A 24,225-nucleotide genomic window follows, 5' to 3' on the forward strand; every position below is an offset into this window, starting at 1 on the left:
TAAACGCTTTCCAAACTTGTCTGCTCCTATCCCTCTCCAATGCTATGGTAAAGGAGATAAGATTGTGATCATCATCTCTAAAATGCTCTCCCACTGATTATAGACAATAGACAACAGATGCAGGAGAAGGCCATTTGGCCCTTCAAGCCAGCACAGCCATTCACTGTGATCATGGCTGATCATCCACAATCAGTACCCCATTTCTGCCTTCTCCCCATATCCCTTGACTCCGCTATCTTTAAGAGCTCTATCTAACTCTCTCTTGAAAGCATCCAGAGAATTGGCCTCCACTGCCTTCTGAGGCAGAGCTTATCTTGGATTACCTTGCGAAAGTTGAATGTATTTCAAACACACTTTTCAGGCAAGATTACAATAGTTTATAAATTGTTTACAATTACTTTCAATCCTCATCCTCCACCCTCCACTCCCATATTCCAAACAGTCATGTTCTGAGTAAAGATAAAGTATCTTTTGCATTATGGGCTGGAAACTTTACATGCAGGATTTCATAATTATTATTTGGTTGTTTCAACACAGAAGGATGTCACTTGGCCACTGAGTCTGTAGCTATTGTAGAGCAATCCCGGTAATCCCGTTTTCCTGCTTTTTCCTGTAGGCCCTCTCATTATTTTCCAACTTACTGTCCAATTCCCCATTGAAAGCCCTGACAGGAGTTCCTGATTACCACTGCTGTCTGTATAAAAAATGTTTTTTCCCACATCTCATGTCAATTTTCTGGCCAAAATCATAACTTGTGTTCCTTGATCCTTGAATCATTTGCTAATGACAGGCACAATCCTCTTCACTATTGGCAATATCTACACGAGGGACTGCCTCAAAAAGGCAATGTCCATCAATTACGATCTCCACCATCCAATCCATTGCATCTCTATGTAGCTACCACAGGAGAGGCAATACAGAAGCCTGAAGTCCCACACCACTGGGCTTAAGAACAGCTACTTCCCTTCAAAACCAGGAGTTCATGATCCAAGCAGCACAAATCCTAATCACTAGAGTTTAGCAACACCACAACCACTTTAATCACTTTGCACTAAAATAGATTCTTCTGTTCTAAGTGTATTATTTATTCTAAGTATTGAACTTACTTTACGTTTTTCATGTTATTACTGCTTAAATGATGCTGTGTCTGTGATACTGCAAGTAAGTTTTTCATTGCAACTACATATAAATGTAATTGTGCATTTCACAATAAACTCAGCTTTGATTTTGAATATGAACAGCTTCCTTCTATTTCCCCTGTCTACACTTTATATACCTTTATCAAACCTTTTCTCAACCTTTCTAGATACAAGAAAAAATACACCCCATTCTCTGGTCTCACCTTGTAACTGAAGTCTTTAATCCCCCAAATTGTTCTGATAACACTTTCCTCTTTCATCTCTGCTGGAGCCTTTCAATCATTGGTAAAGGGTTTGGAATGGAATTATATGCACTAGTTCAATGTTGCCTTAAAAGGCCCAATGCATCATCCCTGCTTTTACGTTCAGTATTTAAAGCAGAGGGTCTCTTGTACTTTATTAATCACTTTTTCTACAGATTCTGTCACTCTCAAATGTTCCTTATAGATCTCCTTAAAACCTAGGTATATAGTTTATATTCTTATCACCTTGATCAATTAACACGTCTGTATTGACGTTTAGCTGCCCCTCCCTGCCCATTACTACCCTTCTCACCGTTTACCACACCTTCTTGTTTCCCTGACTTCATCACATCATCATCCATGGTCATTCTGTCAGAAACCATGAAGCAGGTGGTCATGGCAGAACTGACAGTTCCTTGGGAAGACCGGATTGAGGAGGCGTTTGAGTGTAAGGCCAGAATACCAGGAGCTGGTAGGGCAGTGCCAGAGGTAGGGTGGAGGGCACGATGATTGCCGGTAGAGGTGGGGTGTAGAGCTTTTGCTGGCTGCTCACTGTGTAGAACCTACTCTCTCCTTGGCATTATGGGGCTGCGAAGAGCCACCAGGACTGCTGCTGAGCGTGCCTCTGGGTGGCTATGGATCAAGAGATGTGACCTGTGGAGCAACACTGCTGGGGCACCAGCCAGGGCCTGATCAACCCTGGTTGGGTTACCTGGGTGAGACTGTCTGATGTTGAAAGACCCAAAACACCTGATGACCCCAGGTGAGATCACTGATGATGTGTCCCAGTGCATGCTAGGATACATCTCTGAATGATTTTGCATCAGTTGACACATGACCTGCGCATTCAAATTAAGTTCTCACAAAAACATGTGGAACCTCCACTTGTCTCCAGGGATCTCTGCTTACCATTCTATACCATGAAAAGAAACTACCTATCATAATTGTTTGCTTCCTGTACATAAATCGATGGAATCATTGACCTTCTCTTTTCCTGGACTTTACTTTGTTTGTATGGGACATTTTGTCAGATGACTTCTGAAGACCCACAGAGATGACATCCATAGCATTTCCTTCTCTGTTGCTTTCTCAGCCTCCTTGTTACCCATTAAAAAAAATACAGCCAGGTTGATCAAACATGACTTGCTTCTAACAAGTTCAGCCTAGCTTTCCATTATTAGAATATTAAAACAAAGTCATGAAGCCAAGTCATTAGTCAAACTGCACTTGGAGTATTGTTACCAGTTTTGGGCCCCTTATCTAAGAGGAGATATGCTGGCATTGGAGAGGGTCCAGAAATGGAGATGAAATGTATCATGAACATTTGATGGCTCTAGGCCTGTACTTCCTGTTGTTCAGAAGAATGGGGGGGGGGGGGGGTCACATTGAAACCTATCAAATATTGCAAGGCCTAAATACAGTGGATGTGGATTCCTATAGTAGGTGAGTCTGGGATCAGAGGGCACAGCCACAGAATAGAGGGATGTCCATTTACAGCAGAGATGGAGGGAATTACTTTAGCCAGAGGGAGGTGAATCTGTGGAATTCCTTGCCACGGATGGCTGTGGAAACTAAGTCATCGAATATATTTAAAGTGGAGGTTGATAAGTTCTTGGTTAGTCAGTGCGTCAAAGGTTATGAAGAGAAGACAGAGGAAAGAAATTGAGAGGGATAATTAGTCAGCCATGATGGAATGGCAAAACAGACTGAATAAAATGAGTGGCCTAGCTTTACTCCTATGTCTTATTTTTATTGTTATAATTATTATTGTTGTTGTTGTTGTTTTATCTCAGCTTAAGATTAAGCTGATAAAACTTGAGATACGGGTATAGCCAAGCATACTCATTTCTCAATTGCTAAGAGTTTTCAGACTATTCTAGTATTGCAGCTTGCTGAAGATTTACATAAATATTACATGTTCATGTTCCATAGTCTTTCAATTTCCTCCTGTAATTCAGTGTATTTATTGTGTTTTTCATTTAATTGATTTCTGTATGTTATGGGTTTTTAGAATGGCTATATCTATTAAGTAAGATGTTCTTGCTTGTTTCTCCAGTAATATTATACCTGGATGGTTATTATGGGTTGCCCTATCTGTAGTAATGGATCAGTGGCAATATAATTTGTAGGACTCTGACTCTAAGACTGGGCCAGGCTTGCATTTGTAGTAAGGTATAGTGTCTTTTATGAGTTTGTATTTTAAAGCACAATGTTGTTGAATGATGTTTACCATCTGATTGTGCCTGTGCTATTAATCAGATTGAGTTAAACTGCTGCAGGATCCCATAATGTTTTGGATTATTTCTGGTCTCTTGGCATTTTCAGCATTTATTGTCTTGAATTTGTTGATTTTTTATTATGCATTTCCGATAAGCTTTTTGAGTTAACCATGTGGTCCTGTACTGCCACAAGGGAAAAAAGTATTATATTGCTGTATTTTTATTTTTTCTCAGGTCAAGCTGGTAAAACCTGTGGTACAGGCATAGCCAAGCACACCCATTTTAATTCCACTTCCCATTCCCATTCCGATATGTCAGTCCATGGCCTCCTTTACTGTCGTGATGAGGGCACATACAGATGGGAGGAGCAACACCTCATATTCTGTCTGGGTAGCCTGCAAACTGATGGCGTGAACATCGATTTCTAGAACTCTGGTAATGACCCTGCCTTCACCATACCCCATTCCCTTTTCTCTCTCATCTTATCTCCTTACCTGGTCTTCCCCATTTTCTTTCTTCCATGGCCTTCTGTCCTCTCCTATCAGATTCCCCTTTTTCCAGACCTGTATCACTTTCACCAATAAACTTCACAGCTCTTTACTGTGCCCCCACCTCCTGATTTCACCTACCACCTTGTGGTTCTTCTTATCCTCCCCCCACTTTCTTACTTCAACTCCTCATCATTTTTCTCCAGTCCTGACCAAGGGTCTCAGCTTGAAACGTCGACTGTATACTCTTTAGATCCATAGATGCTGCCTGGCCTGCTGAGTTCCTCCAGCATTTTGTGTGTGTCACTCATTTCTCAATTGCTAGGAACTTTTGGACTATTCTAGTGGCGTTTAGTATCGTGGCTTTCTGGAGATTTACTGAGATATTGCTGTGTTGCCCTAATTGTTTAATGCTGTTGTGCTACTATTAGCCTAAACTTCTCCAAGTGGATATTAAATTTCTCCTGATAATATTTCTGGAAGTGTTCCCACATTGAAGATAAGTGGACCATCTATTCCCTCCTCCCTTTCATCCCTTTTATGAACAAGTTGCTGATGAATCTGCTTTGGCTTTTTGTTCAGGCCACACATTCCAGGATAGAACATTTTATGAAATGACCTTGACCACTTTCACTTCTCACGTATGAATCAAATCCCACCCCCGCTCCGATCAACACACAGCTATCACCTTGTTGAAACAGAGACACAAACAACACCCAAAGTGGGTGATGTTTAGTAAACAGATATCTGAAACACCTCTATTCTAATACGGGTTAAGGCTTTCTTACTCTGTAAGACCTCGTCATCATTCTATAATGTTAGAATCTAAGTAGCTTTACAAGCTCTTGCTAATATTGTGTGTTTATTTTTTATTTTTCTCAGCTCAAGGTGGTAAAACTGGAGGCACGGGCGCAGCCAAGCACACTCATTTCTCAATTGCTAGGAAGTTTCGGACCATTCTAGTATTGTGGCTTTCTGAAGATTTGCATGGATATTGCTGTGTAGGCCTAATTATTTAATGCTGTTGTGTAGTGACTTTGGGGTGACACCAGTTGCAGATATTACTAGTGGAACATTGTATACCTTATTCGTATTCCATTGCTTTTCAATTTCCTCTTTATCCAAGAATGTTTCTAACCAATGGGCTAGCAATCAAAAATAGACAGGTATTTGCCTTAAGCGTGGACACAACCTCATTCATTTGGATTCTTAGAATCAAATCCTAGCAAGTGATATATATAGGCCAATCTATCTCATCTTGAAAGAGTAAATCCCTATGTTATAACATCCATCTGGTTTTAAAATAATCTGAAAGTTTTTTTCTCTCTCCTTGTCTCCACCAACTCCACTAGTTAGAAACCACACGTCAGTAATAAAAGAACAAGTGTGTTGTGCAGACCTGGCCTTACACTTAAGATTGCCTCTCGTTGATTTCAACCTGCATCTCTGTCCTGTCCTTATTTTTCAATTGGCACTGGCTCAGCAACATTACTTTATTGGCTTTGTGGAGCTGCAAAGATCTTTTTTTCTCTGATTTTATTGGGCTGTTTTGGAATTAATCCAAACTTATTTTCAGTCCAAAATAGTTTTCTCTTATTCGAAGCAGTTTATGCGTTGTATTTGCATTTAGGTTTCAGAGTGATTTCTTCAGTGAATGTGATGGATGTTTTGCTTATGTTCCTAGCAGTGGACACAGTTCTAAACGGGCTGGATGCTACTGCTACTGATGTTAATAGGGATTAAGTACAGAGGATCCTGGTTAATTGGGTCATCGGTTAATCAAGGAAGTCGTTTATTTGGGACAACTCTTAAAGCACAAAGACTAAATCAAGAAAATAGCCAAGATTACCTTCATTTATTTGGGAGCCTATGCTCCTTAACTAGTTTCTAACTAACATCAGTCGCGTCTCACTGTCGCTGGACACTACACCGTGCTTGGAGAAATCAGTTTCTAAATAGCGTGCATTTGTGTTGAAATAGCAGTGACTTTTGTCACTGATAGTTGGCAAGAAATTAACAGTAAGACAATTTGGAACTGTTTTGCCCACTGCAGTTTCAAGCATTCAGGCTTGGAAATGCCAGAAATGGCTGGGTGTGAAAATGAAACAATATCACTACTTCAACAAGCTAGGAACCACGGTTAAATTTGAAGGTATCAACAATTATCTTAACATTACAATGAAAATGAAGAGTTGGAGGACATAATTGGCTAAAGCATTGCCTGAATGCAGTGCATTATCTGCACGAGGTTTTGTTGATTTACAGTTAACCACAAGAACATGGCAGATGAATTCCTCTGTTGATAATTACTAGAAACTAATACACAATTTTACGGTACCGTTCTAATCTGTTTTGTATTTCACTTAAATACATAAATTGTTACTCAGTTAAATGGTAGTTTATCTTTTTTATACTTATTAACTATTTCCATAAAACTTTGACTATTTGGGCCAAAATGTAGTGGCCTCAATGTGTCACAATTAACTGGAATCCACTATATTTGAGTGAAAGCCCTGCCTTCTTCATATTTCAATGTAGTTAATGTCCTATTTGAAATAAGCTACTGCCACCATTAACATTCATTCATACTATGATGGTTCTGCTGCTAGCAAGTTATCTCCCACATCCAACAACACTGAAAAGACTGATGATCTGGTCATTGTCAGAGTGCTGTGGTTGGGCTGCAGTTGGAGTGTTGTGTACAGTCCTGGTCACCCCATTGCAGAGGCTTTGGAGATGGTGCAGGGAATGCTGCCTGGATTAGAGCACTGTTTACGAGCAGAGGTTGGACAGGCGTGGATTGTTTTCTCTGGACTTTTGGCAAATAAGAGGTGACCTGATTGAGGTTTATTAAATTAGGAGAGTATAGATAGGATAGACAGTCTGAATCCTTTTCCCAGGGTAGGAATGTCAAACCCTACAGGGCACTGATTTAATGTGAAAGGGAGAGAAGTTCAGGACAATGTTTGAAGCAAGTCCTTTTTTCACAGAGAGTGGTAATCATCTGCCTAATGGAAGCAGAAATGTTAGTGGTGTTTGAGACATCTAAACAGACATACAGATGTGGAAGGAATGGAGGGATGTGGAACATGAGATTAGCTTTGTTTGGCTTCATGGTTGGCCGGCTCCTCTGCTATACTGTTGTACGTACCACATACTGTTTTGTGTGTTCATGCAAATTGCCTTCTTTGCTTCTTTGTCATTTGCACTACATGTGATCAAAGGTTCAAAGGTTTTTTTATTGTCGAAGTATGCTTATACAATACAACTCTGATATTCATATACTCCAGGTAGCCATGAAATGCAGAAACACCATGGGTGCTGGTGAAAGAAAAGACGTCAACTTCCCTTCCTCCACACCCCGTCCCGAAAGAGAAAAGAAACAAAGCTTGCAGATCCCAAAATCCCCCCACAGCAAAAAAAACTGGCCTCAATAACATCACTAACATTTCGAAAAGTAGTAAATTGGCTGTAACTTTAATAAGAGGTGCTGCAGATATGAAACATTATTGAATATTGTTGTCCATTCATGTGATAATTCTTTAACGCAACTGTTACCAATTGGAAACCAAGCTTGTTTTCAACTACTGCCCACATACCCATTACTTACACCAGTTACTCTGTTATTAATTTTTATGCTGTTGAAAGGATACTGGTGTATTTAATTGCCAGCTCTAACTTTTCACAGCAAGGTAAGCAAGCAATTCAGGTTTAGATTCATTACTTACTTATTTGCTGCCCATTATCCCACTGGTGTTTAGGGCAGCAATGATTCACTCCATCTTAGACAGTATTCAGGGCATCATGTCCGCAGCTTCTTCCTGCTTTCTCTACTGTCAATCATGACAGTCCGGGGAGGAGCCTCAGAAATACCATCACGCTCAGATGTAGAATTCTTCATTGCTGTTTCCGTAACAATTTTATTTTACCAATCAAGGTTGTTAGCCCTGAGCTGAACCCCTGATCCTAGAGGACCAGTGGACCTTAGTCTACCCTCTATCCTTTGACCTGTTGGGTATGGCTGACCCTACCTAGAGTCAAAGCATAAAGCTCTGACTCCAACCAACATAGCTCTCCAGGTCACTGAGGCATGCAAGCATCCAAACGGCAATATTGTCGACTTTAGAGGTTATTTATTACATGTACATTAAAACATATAGTGAAATGTGTCATTTGCGTTAACAACCAACACATCTAATGATGTGCTGGGGGCAGCCTGTAAGTGTTGTCACACATTCCAGCACCAACATAGCATGCCCACAATGCTTAGCAAAATAACATTGAACACAACAAAAGTGAATGCACCAGGCACAAAACCACAACAGCAAAATAAGCCCCTTTCCTTCTTCCCATCCTCCCTCTCACCCACTGCGCACAAGGCCAGTTCTCCAAATCCAGAACAGGCCTCCTGGCTTCCAGTCCCCAGACTCCAGGTTTCAGCCATTGGACTTCAACTTCCAAACTTCTGCCTTTGTATTGACCCCCAGACAAAACAATGATGGGACTCTGAACTCCAGGTTTGATGTCTGGGTGCACTCTGCCCTTAGTGCCTCCTTTTATACAGACATCCAATCCCATGAACCACCAACCTGAGACAGCCTGGCATCCATAGATGTCCTTCTGGTGAATTAAAGTGCAAATTGTTCAAAATAGTTGAGACAGAGAGGGCAAAACGTTGTTAGAGTGAAAATGTTACTGTAAAAGAATAACTTAACTGGTAAGATCAATATCTTAGTTAGCTCATGATGCCTTTCTTCAATCTCTGGACTGAATATATGACTGGAGTCCTAATAATGCATGCACCATTTGCAATCCATCACTATTCCAACAAGATTTGTATTAATAATATTTCCACTGAGATTGTGAGAACATTATAAGATCAGGAAGACATCAGCAATCAGAGACAATTGGGAAATATGCTTTAACACATCTGGTTTTGTACTTATTGCTGTGTGGTTTATGTTTGTGTGGATCTGACCCTGGATATCCAGTTTAGAGTATCAAGAGAATAAATGGATCCAGGGGCTCTTGGACTGCAGCTGCCTGCTTGCATCTGTAAAGTTGATTTGCTGGAATTCGCTCAGCCTAAGCAGAATTGTTTAACCCTGCTATTGGACGTGATACTTGCTACACTGTTTTTTTAGACCAACATGTTAATGGGCATCAATAAATAACATGCTGTGTTAAGTTGACACTGCGTGCTTTGACGATAGGGCTTTCATTTTAGCACTTCTTACAAATATCAGCAACCCTGCCATCACTACCTATTTTTACCTCACATCCCTCCACACTATGAAGAAAGAAAAAAGTGCAAGATCAACAAAACACAATAAATTCTCTTGGATCATCATGGATGCGTCAAACCAGTTAACATACTTTCAACCATGTACGATGTACTTTAAATTTTTTAATCTTTACCTGCTCCTGTCATGGAGTACATAGGAAGCAATTTGATCCACTAAACCTGTACTATCTCTTTGAAAGTGGATCGTGGAAAAGCAGCATCCATCATCAGAGATCCTCTCCTCCCAGGCCATGCCCTTTTCTCACTGCTGCCTTCAGGTAGAAGGTACAAGAGCCTCAGGACTCACACCACCACGTTCAAGAACAGTTACTACCCCTCAACCATCAGGCTCCTGAATAAAAGGGGATAACTATACTCACTTGTCCCATCAATGAAATGGTCCCACAACCAATGATCTCACTTTAAGGACTCTTTATCTCATATACTCATTATTTATTGCTATTTATTTAAACTTGCATTTGCACATTTTGTTGTCTTCTGCACTCTGGTTGATCTTTCATTGATCCTGTTATAGTTACTATTCTGAAAAGAATCTCATGGTTGTGTATGGTGACATATACGTACTTCGGTAATAAAATTTACTTTGAACTTTGATTCCCCCCCTGCTGTTATTTCCAAGACAAGCAAATATTTCCCCCTCTTTCCTTTCCCCAACCCATTTTTGTTTCAAAATATGTACCCAATTGCCATTGTAAGTTCTTATTAAATGTGCTTGTTTGAGGCAATTTAGTGCAGGGCACAATAACCCTCTGTCAAAAAGAAGTCATTCCATCTCCTTTTCTGGTTCTTTTACAAATCTTCTTGAAACGTTGACCTCTGGTTACTAGTCCCTCCTGACACAGAGAACAGCCACACCTTATTTTTCTAACAAAAGCATTCACAGTTTAGAGTACCTCTATTACAAATGATTCAGCTTCATCAGCCACTCAACATCACAGGCGTCAACCTGAAATCAGTCCAGTAAATCTCCTCTGCATCCTCTCTAAGGCTTTGGCCTCCTCCTTAAAGTGTTTTGCCTAGATTTGAATACAATCCATCAGTAAAAAGCTGTGATTAATGAAGAGTTCAATAAGAAAGAATTGCTTTTGTACTTTTTGCCTAAGTATGTAAAATCAAGGATCACAAATATTTTGTAGAAGATTCTTTTTGACGTATCTTGCCTTGTTTGAAGATGTATGTGGGTATAACTCTAGGCCTCTACGTTTAAAGTTGCACTGCTCAATTCATATTACCAATTGTACTATTGACTGCTGCCCTTTCGTTTATATTGCAATTACTGTCCTAATCAGAAACTGGCCCAATTCCTTCTGGAAGGTGGAGTATGTATTAATATTGCTTGCACCAGCCACTCATAGCGCTCTTTACTGCCAATTAAATACTCTTTGAGGTGCAGTCATTGCTGAAATGGAGGCAGCCAACTTTTAGACAACAAAATTCTGCCAATCTTAATAGAGTCATTTAGCATGGAACCAGGCCTTTTGGCCCAATTTATCCATGCCAACCAAGATTTTTTTTTAATTAAACAAAATATACGTTATTCCAAAAGAAAATTATATACAATAACCATTCAAAGACTTTCAATTCTTTACAGTTGGTACCATTACTGTCTTTACATTTTCAAAGTTCTAATGTTTTACCACCCACGTGGCACTTTATTCTTTCATATTTACATTCAGGAGGTATGCCCCCAACCCCTCACACCTCAACTCCCACGGGAGAAGAACCCTAGACTGTGGTCCTTCCCCACCGGGCCCTTGAGGTGGCTGCACCGAGTTTGAGTGCGTCCCTCAGCACGTACTCCTGCAGCCGAGAATGTGCCAGTAGGCAGCATTCCCCCACGGACATCTCCGTGTGCTGGCAGACCATCAAGTTTCGGGCCGACCAAAGAGCGTCTTTCACCGAGTTGATGATCTGCCAGCAGCACGGGATGTTGATCTCGGTGTGCGTCCCCGGGAACAGCCCGTAGATCAGAGAGTCCTCTGTTACGCAGCTGCTGGGGATGAACCTCAACACCGCCCCTTCCATCCTCCTCCACACCTTCTCCACGAACCCACAGTGTGCAAAGAGGTGGGTCACTGACTCCTCCTCACTGCAGTCCTCTTGTGGGCAGAGGGGTGTGGAGACGACGTTCCGGGCGTACAGGAGGGATCGGACTGGGAGGGCCCCTCTCACCGCCAGCCAGGCAAGGTCTTGGTGCCTGTTGGTGAGGTCTGGTGATGAGGCATTTTGCCAGATGAACTGGACTGTCTGTTCAGGGAACCACCCCACTGTGTCCATCTCGTCCTTCTCCTGCAGTGCCTGCAGGACCTTACGTGCTGACCACTGCCTGATGGCCCAGTGGTCAAAGGCATTGACCTGAAAGAACTTCTCTATGAAGGACAGGCATGGCAGCAACGACCAGCTGACAGGGGTGTTGCACTGGAAAGGGGCCAGACCCATCCTTCGTAGCCAGGGCGACAGGTAAAACCTGAGCACGTAGTAGTACTTGGTGCCTATGTACCTCGGATCCACACACAACTTGATGCAGCCACACATGAAGCTGGCCATCAGGGTGAGGGCGACATTGGGGACTTTTCTCCCCCCGTTGTCCAGGGACTTGTGCGTGGTGGTCCATCTGACCCACTCCACCTTGGATCCCCAGACGAATCTGAAGACGGCTTTGGTGATTTCCGAGCTGAAGGAGCAGGGGACTGGCCACACCTGTGCCAAGTACAACAGCCCTGAGAGCACCTCACACCTGACGACCAGGTTCTTGCCCACTATCGATAGGGAGTAGGCTAGCAGAACAGGTCAAAGGCTATTAATCCTGAGGCGTGTAACTCATCTGCTGACTTCCCAAAGCCTGTTCACCATATACAAGGATCAGGTCAGGAGTGTAATGGAATATTCGCCACTTACCTGGATGAGTGCAGCTCCATCAAAATAAGCTTGACACCATCCAGTATAAGGCAACCCACTTGATTGGTACCCCTTCTGCAAGCATCCAGTCCCTCCACTGTCAAAGAATAGTTGCAGCAGTGTGTACTATCTACAAGATGCACTACAACAACACACCAAAGTTCCTAAGGCAGCACCTTCCAGACCCATGACCACTACCATCTAGAACGGCGAGGACAGCAGATACCTGGGAAAATCACCACTTGGAAATCTCCCTGCAAGTCACTCACCATCCTGGCTTGGAAACAAATCGCTGTTCCTTCATTATCGCAGGGTCAAAATCATGGAATTCCCACCCAAAGAGCATTGTGGGTGTACCCACACCTCAGGGACTTGCAGCAGTTCAAGAAGACATCTCATCACCACCTTCTCAAGGGCAACTAAGGATGGGAAGTAAATACTGGCTTAGCTGCTGACACCCACATCCCGTAAATCAATAAATTTGCCTTGTGCAACCGCACCACAATCTCACAACTTTCATTCTCAATTCCCTGACCGATGAAGGCCAGGCTGCCAAAAGCCTCCTTCACTACCCTGTCTACTGACTCCATTTTCATGGAGTCATTTACTTGAACTGTACTCTACTGTCCCTCTGTTCTTCAACATTCCTCAATGTCTTACCATTCACTATGAAAGTCCTACCTTCATTTGACTCTCCAAAGTGCAAAACCTTACCCTAATCCAAATTAAACTGCACTTGCCATTCATCAGCCCACTTACTCAACAGATCAAGATAACCCTGTAAATTTTGATAATCATCTTCATTGTCTGCTATACGACTTAGAAGAAATGTTTATGATGGCCAGACCATATGTTCTTAGCTGCATAGATCAGGAGATGAATATTGACCCAGCCCAATAGTAAGCTGATCAAAATAATATTTCAGTGATGCTAATCAAGGTATAAATATTACCCTAAGCCATTGTTGAAATCTTTATTCCTTCCCTTCAATAAGGTGTCAGAGGCACAATGACACAGCCAGTAGAGCCACTACTTCACAATGCCTAAGTCTTTGGTGCTTCCTATGTGGGGTTTGCACATTCTCATCGTAAATGCATGAACTTTCTCCAGGTGCTCCAGTTTCCCCCATATCCCAAAGATGTGTGCGGGTTGGTAGGCCACTGTAAAATACCCCTGGTGTGTAGGATCCAGGGTGAAAGTTCCTTCACCGTAGTGTCGACAGCATTTTGTCCTCAAGTCTCGGGGGTGGGTATTAAAACCACAACCTCATGGTGTTCAGAGCCATAACTGACGGGAATTTAAGTGGTAATCTGGTTTTCAATTATGTTGACTAAGGGAAAAATAATGGGCTAGGACACAGGACAATTCCACTGCTCTTCACGACAATACTGCTGTACAGTCTTTTACATCCACCTGAGTTTTGAGTGAACAACTCATCTCAATGTAGCATCTACAATAACACACCATTCCCTGGGCAGTCAACAGAAACATCAGTGCACAAGTCTCTGGAGTGGGACTGAATACACTCAAGGAACCAAATTAACCTGGTGAGTCCCTTAAGGATTCTTAATTTATGGTTTCACAAGGAATCAGCAAATTTAATTTTCAGCCTAAAGAGAAAAATTGTCACAGTAGTTGGATGAAGGCAGTGAAGTTCTGATAGCTGGCAATATGCGAGGAGGCAGAGCACTGAGGGATCACTGAAGGGACAGTTCAGATCTCCACACGAAAGCAGCAGTGGTTTATAAAGAGTGAAAGTGCAACATTGCGGAAACTGGAAATCTGGAAAGAAACACAGAGAATGCTGGAAGTGCTCAGCAAATCAGGTGTGGCCGTTAACTGCCTCCAGCTTTCTCTGTTTTTATTTGTGGTTTATACAGTGTCAGGCATGGCCCAGTGACTGGAGTCTGTTTTATGTGGTTGCAGGTTCAATCCCACTGCAGAGATAGGACTGTGGAAATGAGATTAATAAGTGCAGTACTGAGGGGGTGTTGCATGGATGGATGTGCTGAGATTTGAATCCAAGTCCCTAAATTTCCTCTCAGGTGGATTTGGAGATTCCCTCTCTCTTTTCTCCCTCCATTCACCTCTTCTCCCTTCTCTCTCCCATCATGCCATGGGAACCCATTTTTGTTCTCCCCACATTCTCAGCAACAACCTACTGTTACATTTTGTAACTGCGAAACATTGAAAGAAAAACACAGATCTGGGAATAAGGCGGGTGCTCTTCATTTTGCTTTTAGTGAGGTGTGCATATCTGACATGGCGGCATGTTGGTGTATGCTATTTATGTACTTTTACATATAACACATAATGAATTATTTAAACAAGCAAAGAATGCTTAATCAAACAATATATTTACAAGATTACTCAAATATTATGTAAATATTAAATACACAACACACCTCCTTGCTTAGCTATAAGCAACTCAATATAAAGGACAGGAGATTGGGGCCAAGAGAGAAATGGATCAGCCATGATGAAATGGTGTAGCAGACTTGATGGACCAAATGGCTTAAATCCACTCCAATATACATATATATGTGCATTATACTATATATATAAGCATAGTAAATTTTAAGCTGTCCCATTCAGTCCTAGAGATTTAATCGCTGTGGAGTATTTCTTCCTCTTGTGGGATAACAGCTCTCCTGGAGTGGGCACTCTGCTTGGTAGATGAGGCTTGTGGCTGTGAAACAATCTTAGGTTCTGGGGCCTTCTCTGTGGCATTTGTAGTTGTTTTGACAGTTCTGGACACCTTTCTTCTCTAACAATTGACTCTGTTCTCAACTGATCAATGTGTCGTCCCCAGACAGCATCCAATGCAATCTCCACTGTGCGGGAAAGTGCACTAGTTCCAACCCTAATCTTTCCAAGTACCCAGTTTTGATCGCTTATGCAGTCCCTCACCAGGACTGCTTGTTCAGGAGTAAGACATTGAATCTCCTTGTTTAAGGAGCCCTCAATTTGTCTCAGCTGTTTGTCTTGCTTACTTCCTCTGAGATTGGGTTTGAGGAGATCCAAGGGCTGAGGAACTGCATAGCCAGTGAGTTGTTGGGTTGTGGAGTGCTGCATTATGAAATGCAAGGAGAAAGAAAGTGAGCTTCTGATTTAGCATCCATGTAGTGTGTTCCGCTGACATTGATCGCAGTGCATTCTTTAGACTCCGAGCAAACCTTTCAGCCAAGCCATTTGTAACTGAGCGTTAGCCAACGTAATCTCCAAGTTAAAGGCCAATAATACTTCAGAATTCAAGAAGTAACTGACCAATAGTAATGTCACCCTAGAATCCTTTGTTTGTACCCTTATCTTGTCTCAGTATGCCAAATGGCTCCTGTCTCCTGCTGGGCAAAGGAAAACTATGCTCTTCAAAGATCTCTCTTCACACGCCGGATGGCAAGCTATCTGTAAACTATTTTTGCTTGGATGTTACCTTAACCCTTGCCTTCCTTCAATTTCCACACTGCTTCTCTCTGAACGAGGTGTCAAGCAAGGTTGAAGTCTATGAAGACAAGAGCAGAGCACGGGTGGGTGTTTGGCAGCATTTGCCTGTATTTGACCAGTCGTCCTCTCCTCTCACTAGCTACTGTCGGAGGAAAGAGCAGGAGTCTTGGGGTGTTCCGTTCTGCAAGGGTTGATTGTGAAGCTAGTCATTGTGGACTTGTTTTTGGGGGATGTTGAGGTTCATGTTGCATGTTTTTCTGGATTATGGTTACCTTTTTATGCTGTTTTGGAGCGGTTTGATTGAGGCAATCAATGCAGACTGGGGCTCCTCAGTGAAGACCAACTCTGCAGCCTGCTACTGTACAACAGTGATGAACTGAACTAAACTGCACACTCCTGGTCTCCTGGTTTGATGTTTGTTATCCTACGGGTTGTTCACTCACTTTTTGCTGTTTGCGCTACTTGCTCTTTGTTCACGTGTTGGGTGTTTGATGCTTTCTTTGAAGGTGTCATATGGTGATTTTTTTGTTTCATGGCTGCCTGCAGGAAGACAAATCTCAGAGTTGTATTCTGCATACACACTTGTTAATAACTGCACTTTGAGTTTTTGAATCTTTGGCCAAGCTTCCTTGTGTACTCTGCAATGAAAGTCTATCAGTCGATGTCTAACACACTTTGTGAACAGATTGACAACACCTACCTCTTTACCAATCGTGCTGGGTGCACATCAGTTGTCACAGAATCTATTTTTGAAAGGTTAACTTGTCAATCAGACAATTCTTTTACTACTATCTTATATGTTTCAACCCCCTGTGGTATATTCAGGTAACATTATCAAGTCAATCAGTTTTTCATATATTTATCACCCATACAAAATCCAGCAATAATGGCTAGTCTAGCTAATGATGTAACATCAGTGCTCTTGTCAAGATAAACGGAAAGAAATTTACATGAACTCATGTCTTTTGCTAGTTGTTCTGCTATGTTTGTTCCCATCATTAATATTCTACCTTTTACTCTGTTTCTGCTCACTGACAAATCCTTAATCTGCTGAATATTTTTTTCTCTTTCTGCTTAAGAAGAGAGTAGTATACTATAGCCATGATTCCTAACATATTCCCTGGTGCTGGTGGTTTTCCATGTTGAACAATCATCTTTGAAACTTCAAACCCAGCAGCAACTAAACTGGAACTACCTGAAGTAAACATCATTTCAGTATTTGGCTACATGTTACATTGCTGATTTCTTGAGAAATGTGTCCTTTTTGTTCTTGTTTACTTTTATTGCAAAGCCATTTATGACCAGTTTCATAATGCCACTTTAAGGAGTTAAACACTTCTGTTTCAGAACATCAAATGCATAATGTTTCATCACCCTTCTCAATCATGCCATGGGCAAAGAAATGGCAAATGGAATACAATGTTGGGATAAGCACTTTGTAGAAGAAATAAAAGCATAGACTATTTTCTAAATGGAGAGAAAATTGGGAGTTCTCATGCAGGATTCCCTAATGGTTAATTTGCAGTTTGAGTCTGTGGTAAGGAAAGCATTTGCAATTTTAGCATTCATTTCAAGAGGACTGAAATATAAAAACAAGGATGTTTTGCCAAAGCTTTAGAAGACACTGGTGAGGCCTCACTTGAAGTATTGTGAGCAAGCTTGGGCCCTTTATCTAGGAAAGATTAGGGAGGTTTCAAAGGAGATTCATGATTCTGGGATTGAAAGGGTTATCATATGAGGAGCATTTGATAGCTCTGGGCTTGTGGTCACTGGAATTCAGAAGAATGAGGAGGATCTCATTAAAACCTATGGAATTCTGCAAGGCCTCGATGGAGTGGATGTGGAGAGCATGTTTCCTATGGTAGGGGAGTCTAAGGCCAGAGGACACAGCTTCAGAATAGAGGGATGGCTATTTAGAACGGTGATGAGGAGGCACTTCTTTTGCCAGAGTGGCGAATATGTGTAATTCATTGCCACAGGCAGCTGTGGAGGCCAGGTCATTGGGAATATTTAAGGCAGAGGTTGATCGGTACTTGATCAGTCAAGGCATGAAGGGATGCAGGGAGAAGGCAGGAGATTGGTGCTGACGGGGAAACTGGATCAGCCATGATGAAATGGAGGAGCAAACTATCGTCCAAATTGCCTAATTCTGCTGCTATATCTCATGGCCTTATTGTCAAATCTTTCACTCCACCACTCCGACAAATCTTTGCAGCTTCTCCCATCATTTGAATGTTTTTGTTTTTTTGCTGGAGTATCTGACTTTCTGAACAAGTTGAAAAGGGTAAATACAATTTAAAAATCTCACCAACAAACTTAAATAAAGTTTAACGAATATAAATATAATATGCTTATTGTGAAAAAATAAATATTCCTGGAGGTGCTAACCTTTATACAGTGGTTACCATTATTATTACTGAATATCCAGTGTTCACTGACAAATGAGAGAAGAGAAAATATAAACAGAGCAAAGCCAATACAAATTGGCACAACTGTTCACTATCCAAATACTGATATGTACACTAGGTCAGTGAGGATTTCAAAAATTTATCACCCAACCATCACCTGTTCTCACAACCATCTAACTGGTGCCAAGCTGACATGAGACGTTTCCTTTGAAAACATCTCACTCCTCTTGGGTTGTAAAATATTATTTACTTCTTCATGTGGCAGTAAAGATAATCAGGATTTATCTTTTTATTATGGGTTGGTTTAAAGAATCAAGGGGAAGCAGTGCATGTGAATCAAGTGTGCCAACAAAGTTTTTCCGTATGCCTTCTTGGGCTTGTGTTATTTTTTCACCATCCCTGCTCACCAAAATAAGATCTTCTTTGACAGTAAATCCCTGTTTCCGAATAAAGGAAATGGAAGTTTCTCTCTCCTTCTCAGGCTGGAGGTTTATGGGTAAATTATTTTGAATACATCAACATAACCTAAATTGGAGAAAAGGCTGATGGTTACTTCTGGTCAAATTCAGCAATGATAAACAACTCTATTTATTGCATAGTGAAACCCAGTTATTTTCACAGAACCATGCAGTCATGCAAACGCATAGAACCATAAATATCCTTGTAAACCTCTCTACTTCAAAAGAATATGACAAGGAGGAAAGATAAATCAGGTAGTTTGACCTCTTGTTGCAAGAGCTTAGAACTCAGGAAGTTGAATTGTGTTTGGTTTGGATAGGTGAAGACCCCGATTAGATGTGATAAGGAGATCATGTTGTGGCTAAAGGTTGTGACCATTTTAAAACAACACAATAAGAAGCACAACAAGCTCACACTCAAGTTGCACAGCATTCTGGGATATGTTTTGTTTCTCCTCCATTGTTGCTGGGCCTAAGTCCTAGGACTCACTCCCTTGAGTAACATCAGGGCCACAGAAGGATTGCAATAGTTCACCAACACCTTCTCAAGTACAATTATAAATAGGCAATAAATTCTGGTGCTACCAGTGAATCCAAAATCCTGAAAAATTATAAAATAAAAAAGCATTCCCCCTCTTGATGATAAGGGAAGAGATAGAGGATATTGCTTGACACCGCACATTTTCAGCATGAATTAGAAGCATTCAGTGCAATAGGAAGCCATTGGACTATAATGCTCTTCTTGGTCTTTGAAAGTGATCCATTCAGCCTCTCCTCACTGTACTTACCCCAAGTCCAGCACCATACTGTGTGCTATATATATTGTATACTTGCTCAACTCAGGAGGTGTGTCTAGATGACTGTGTAGGAAGCTTTCCTCTCATCTCCCCTCTCCAGAGCCAGTGCGTGGATGACAAGTCAGTCAGATGAACTAAGATGAGGGTGGTGTGATTCTGTTGAGGGATTTGGGATGGAAAAAAGAGGACGGCATTTAGAAATTGCTGGCGGATGATGAAAAAGGATTTGGATATTGAAGAGGTGAGGGGGTCTGAGATTTCAGGAGCCATAAGTTTTAGGAAAAGTAGTTTTCTTCGAATCATGGGCAGCACAGAGAAGGCAGTACACCCCACTAAACCCTCAATGATTATCAAACATCCATTTTTTGGCCAGTCCTATATTTTATTCTCCCTACATTCCCATCAACTGCCCCCAGATTCTACCACTCACCAACACAGAGGGAGCAACTTATTATTGAATCGAATTGAATTGACTGACCTTTATTGTCATTATACATAGGTACATTGAAACTCTGTTTGGCTTTCTCTCAGGCAATCAAACAAAGCGGTAGATAAAAACAAGACAGTAATAGAAAAACAGCATTAAATAGATAAGTAGCAGAAAATAAGTTGCAGCAGCACCAGAATATCACAGTAATGTGCAAAGTGCTGTTAGTGCAAGAACAGATAATCTATCAAGTTGCACATCTTCGGTTTGTGGGAAAAGACAGGAGCATTCAGTGACCAGTGACAACGTGCAAACTCCACACAGAGATCAGGATTGACACCTGGTCACTGGAGCCGTGAAGCATTGACCCTAGCAGATGTGTCACCAGTTGAGCCTGAGGAAGCTTCCCTGATCTTCTCAGCATTGAACGGTCCTGGAAAATTTCTCACCTCATGGATTATTTCAGTGCTACTCTCATCTGGAAGCCGTCTTGGAAATTTGATTTTGTTGGGTTAGAGGTTTATTAAATTATAGTCCTACAGTCCAAATTACTGATTCAAATTCTATCCAGCTAAGGCCTGACTACTAATCTGCAAAAAGTTATAAGAGAAATGTGAAATAAAAACAGAATATTCCAAGAATATTTAATGGAGCAGGCAGCATAAGAGTAGCAATGGAGGGTTAAAACTCTGATGAAAGGTTGTGCACCTGAAATATTGACTCATAAAATAATGAGCTTTAGTTCCTGGTTCGCTGGATAAGCCTTGGCCCATTGCAGTTTGCTATCTGCTGCTTCCTGAACTTTACACCCCTTCATTGTGGTGTGGAATCAGGAGCAAACTGGAGGTCAGATGGCAGATGGAGGTCTGTTGCTGGCCTCGGCACTGAGACCAATGGTAAAGCAAACATACTGAGCCAAGGAACGAAATGCAATTTGCATCTGGGCACTCAGTGAAAGGCCAGAGATGGCCCAAGTTAGTTGCTCAAGCCCATTCATTTGACTACAGTTACTGACTTCTCCCCTCCCCATAAGGTAAGTCTTTAAGCTCTCCACTTCTTTCTCAACAAAATACCCAAGCAGTTCCCCTCCACCACCACCCTACTCTGTCTGACAGAACTGGTCCTCACCCTCAATAATTTCTCCTTTGTTTCCTCCCACTTTCTCCAAACTCAAGAAATAACCATGGGCACTGGTATGGGCCCCAGCTATGCTTACCTTTCTGCTGTCTACACAGAACAGACCATGTTCCAAGCCTTCTGGGTAATGCTCCCCAACTCTCCCTGAGCTACATCGACAACTGAATTGGTGCTGCTTCATGCATCGATGCTGAGCTCGTCAATTTCATCAACTTTGCCTCCAACTTCCACCCTGCCCTTAAATTCATTTGCTCAATTTCTGACTCTTTTCTCAATCGCTCTGTCTTCATCATTAGAGACAAACCTACTAGTCATCATGGCTATCTTGACTATTCCTCTTCCAACCCTGTCTCCTGTAAAAATGGTATTCCCATTTCTCAGTCTGTTCATCTCCACCACCTCAGTTCCCAGGATGAGGCTTCCTATTCCAGGGCATCAGAGATGTCCTTCTTCAAAGAACAGGGTTACCCTCCCTCCATCATTGATGCTGCCCTCAACCTCCATTTTCTCCATTTCCCAAACATCTGTGATCACCCTATCTTATGCTGCCTTCCTCTTGTCCTCACCTACCACCCCACGAGCCTTCACAGCGAACACAGCCTTCTACGCAACTCCAATGGGATTCTACCACCAAACACATCTTTATCTCCCCTCCCCACCCCACTCTCTGCTTTCTGCAGGAATATCTCCCTCTGTGATTCCCATGTCCATTCCTCTCTCCCCACTAATCTCCCTTCTGGCACATATCACTCCAAGCACGAGGAATGCCACACCTGCCCACACCTCCTCCCTCACTTCCATTCAGGTCCCCAAACAGTCCTTCCAAGTGAGGCTTCACTTCACTTGTGAACTTGTTGGGGTCATCTATTGTATCTGATGCTCCCAATGTGACCTCCACTACACTGGTGAGACCGACTTCAACTGAGCAACCACTTTGTCAAACACCTCCACTCTATCTGCCAAAAGTGGAACGACTTCCCGGTGGCCATCCATTTTAATTCCTATCCCCATTCCTGCTCCGACATGTTGTTCCATGGACTACGCTTTTGCCATGGTGAGGCCGCTCTCTGGTTGCAGGAACAGCACCTCATAATACATCTATGTAGCCTCTAACTTGATGGTATTAACCAATATCTCCTTTCTTTCTTTTATTTTCTTTTCCCCCTCACCATTCCTTCCTCTTCTGTTCCCCACTCACACCTTCTTCTCACCTGCCTACCTCCTCCCCCTATGCTCCTCTATCTTCTCTTTCTCTTATGGTACACTCCCCTCTCTTATCAGATTCCATCTTCTCCAGCCAGTTATCTTTCCCATCCACCTGACCTCACCTATCACCTTCTAGCTTGTCCTCCTTCCCCTCCCCCCACCATTTACTCTGACATCTTCCCCCTTTCTTTCCAGTCCCGACAAAGGGTCTCGGACGGAAATGTCGACTGTTTATTCATTTCCACAGATGCTGCCTGACCTGATGAGTTCATCCAGTATTTTGTGTGTGTTACCCTAGTTACTGACTTAGACAGAATGCAAAAGAGCAGCTCGTTTGTTCTTTACTCAATGTTTTTGATTAATTTCTAACAATGAAATGCATTTTAGAAGGCTTCTTCATAAATCATTTAAATTCCTTTGAGCAGCGTTTAGATGCCTTGACAGCAGACTGAAAGCCTTTGCTGTGACGTACAGCCTGGTTCCTGCCCATTTTCCATTCTCCCTCAGTGGATGTTTGTGTCCCTGAGGCCACCAGTTCAATCAGACCCACATGGCTACAAGCATGAGTGCAGCCACAGAGAGGTGCCAGTAACAAGCATGAACCATGATCCTGCCCACTGGCTCTGAAATACTCCCTTCCTTTGCTGCCTAAGTAGCTGAAGGTTTCAGGTAGTCCCTAGCCAAACCCGTGTCATCCAGTGACCAGTTATCCTGACTAACTGAACTGCAAAGTGGGCCCCTACAGCTTGCATAACACTTGGACTGCAAATCCATTCAAAAAGGCTGTTTGAAGATGAATGGAAGAAAGCTTGCTTGGAATTTAACACCAGCCTTAGCACGGTTACCGGATCGTAACACTATCTCCTTCGTATGTCTGTCTGTGAGGCTTGCCCTGTGAAACAGGAAACTAAGGGTAAAGTCTCCATTGCTATTCTAAACAGAATGTCTCTGTTGCTTAGATTGGACGACTGGTGATTGGCCAGAATGGGATCCTGTCCACCCCCGCTGTCTCCTGCATCATCAGGAAAGTGAAGGCCATTGGAGGAATTGTTCTCACAGCTAGTCACAATCCCGGAGGACCAGGCGGGGACTTTGGTGTGAAGTTTAATGTGGCTAACGGAGGTGAGTCTCACATTCCTATCACTGACTCATGAGAAGGTGCAGTTAGATAGCTAAAGGTGTAGAACTCGATAGAAATAGGCAAAATATCTGCTAAAGACAGTACCTGTTATTAAGAGAAACTGCAGATGTTAGAAACCCAGAGCAACACACAGAAAAGGATAGAAGAACTCATTAGGTCAAGCAGCATCTATGGAGAGGAATGAACAGTCAGCAATTTGCACCAAGACCTTATGTCAGAACATCAGAATACAAACTACCTTCTTCTGAGATGATTCACAGGGGCACAGCCTCAGAATAGAAGTATGTCTCTTTGGAAAAGAGATGAGGTGGAATTTCTCTAGCCAGAGGCTGGTACGTCTGGAATTCATTCAACAGAATGTTGTGGAGGCCAAGTCAATGGGTATATTTAAAGCAGAGATTAATCGGCTTTTCATTCATAATGGTGCCAAAAGTTACGGGGGGGGGGGGAGTGGGGTTGAGAGGGAAAATAAATCAACCATGATTGAATGGCAAAGCAGAGTCAATGGGCTAAACGGCCTACTTCGGCTTCTTTGGTCTTATTATCATACTGGACTTGGTGGGCATTTGGAAGTTTGGTGGAGATACTTAAGCCAATGGGAAGTGAGTGGCCTAAACGTATACAAGTCTTAGAGGAGACAGGGGAGGAGATGAGTGATATTATGGGGATAATAGAAAGTCATGGTGATGTGACAGTTGGATCCTCAGTTCAGGAAGAGCAAAGAACAAGGTAGGGGCCGGGAAGTGAATGATATTGGTGATGAGGGAACACAGCCCAAAGTCAACAGCTTCCGTATTCCCAATGGAATAATTGGTGTGCCTTTTTTGTCTGGGTCAGACTACAGAGAGTTGTAGCGGAGGGGTAGGGAGGTGTTGTCCAATAATCCACTCTAAAGTGTGACAAAACCAGAAAGACT

General features: G+C 42.3%; 1 protein-coding gene across 1 annotated transcript in view; it reads left to right on the forward strand.

The window, feature by feature from the left end:
• The window catches only part of pgm5 (phosphoglucomutase 5), a 274,198-nt gene that overhangs the window by 41,822 nt on the left and 208,151 nt on the right, over positions 1-24,225 (forward strand). Inside the window, exon 2 of the mRNA XM_059973848.1 lies at positions 23,128-23,290. Within this exon, the coding sequence (XP_059829831.1) occupies positions 23,128-23,290 (163 nt within the window). The remainder of the gene's footprint in view (positions 1-23,127; positions 23,291-24,225) is intronic.

This window comes from Hypanus sabinus, chromosome 7 (genome assembly GCF_030144855.1).
Source record: "Hypanus sabinus isolate sHypSab1 chromosome 7, sHypSab1.hap1, whole genome shotgun sequence".
Classification (NCBI taxonomy): Eukaryota; Metazoa; Chordata; class Chondrichthyes; order Myliobatiformes; family Dasyatidae; genus Hypanus; species Hypanus sabinus.